The sequence below is a fragment of the Myotis brandtii genome, unplaced genomic scaffold, assembly GCF_000412655.1.
Source record: "Myotis brandtii unplaced genomic scaffold, ASM41265v1 scaffold236, whole genome shotgun sequence".
Lineage (NCBI taxonomy): Eukaryota > Metazoa > Chordata > Mammalia > Chiroptera > Vespertilionidae > Myotis > Myotis brandtii.
Window position 1 is genome coordinate 810813 of NW_005358901.1, and position 1182 is coordinate 811994.

The window sequence follows — 1182 nt, forward strand, 5'->3', positions numbered from 1 at the left end:
GCTGGGCGCCGGCAGCAGCGTCCTCTCCGTGCGCAACGCCTCACTGTCGTCTGCGGGGACCCGTGTGTGTGTGGGCTCCTGCGGGAACCTCACCTACCAGCACACCGTGCGACTCCTGGTGTTTGGTGAGCCCCCGCCCCTCCTCCTCTCGCAGCCTTTGCACCAGCCAGGCCCCCCCAGCAGCCCTGCTGTATCTGTTTCTGTGCCACCTCTGCCCGGGAGCCTTCCCAGATTGCCCACCCTGCTCCAGCTCAAACTGAAATGCAATCCACTTGGTTCTCCCACATCCCCCCTCCAGGCTCCCAGCCTTCACTCCCACACCCCCAACCTACCCCCAAACCTCCCATACCTGACCCCCAACACGCACTCTTTCTGCTCTGGACCCCCCTCCAGCATCTTTTTTACATTATAGCCACGCAAGGTGTGCCTACTGGGTCTTCCCTGTCTCTCTGCACCAGCAGTCCCTACTCCCTCCTGCTTGGTCCCAACTCATCACCCTCCTCAGAGCCCAGTGGTTCCCAAAAGGGCAATTTGATCTTTAAGGGGGGCAATTCGAGAATGGGTTATTAACAGTGAATTTTTTACATTTCTTATGGTGCTAGGGGCCTCATATACAGTGTATATATATATATATATATATATATATAGTGACATATTTATGCATTTCAGTTCTCTATTATGTTTTGAAACTTTATTTGCTATTTTTTCATATCACTTCATATTATTTTTTAATAATTTCTTAGAGATTTCTTCCTCAGTACTTCAACTGTCCTTTCATTCTTTTACTTTTCTCTTTCATGGATACCATGTTCTTTGGAAGCTTGTTTAGACCAAGTTAATGGCCTTTTAGGCTTCCTCCACAAGAATAGGGTTCACTTTTTGAATAAGAATTATATGTAACAGGAGGGGGGACATCAGGATTTTAGAGATGCTTAGGTGGGCCGTGGCCAAAAAAAAAGTTGGGAACCACTGCTCTAGGCTCAGCCCGTGCCCCTCCAAACCTCCCTACACAGCCTTCCCGAACCAGCTGACTGTCTCCCCAGTGGACCTGGTGGCCGGGCGGGACCAAGAGTTGGCCTGCACAGCCCACAACATCACGCCTGCCAGCCCTGATGTCCTCTCCTTGTCCCTGCTCCTGGGGGACCAGGAACTGGAGGGGGTGCAGGAGCTGGGCCTGGAGGA

General features: G+C 51.8%; 1 protein-coding gene across 1 annotated transcript in view; it reads left to right on the plus strand.

Annotated features, from left to right (window-relative positions):
• The window catches only part of MADCAM1 (mucosal vascular addressin cell adhesion molecule 1), a 9004-nt gene that overhangs the window by 1562 nt on the left and 6260 nt on the right, over positions 1-1182 (plus strand). Inside the window, exon 2 of the mRNA XM_014540049.1 lies at positions 16-125. Within this exon, the coding sequence (XP_014395535.1) occupies positions 16-125 (110 nt within the window). The remainder of the gene's footprint in view (positions 1-15; positions 126-1182) is intronic.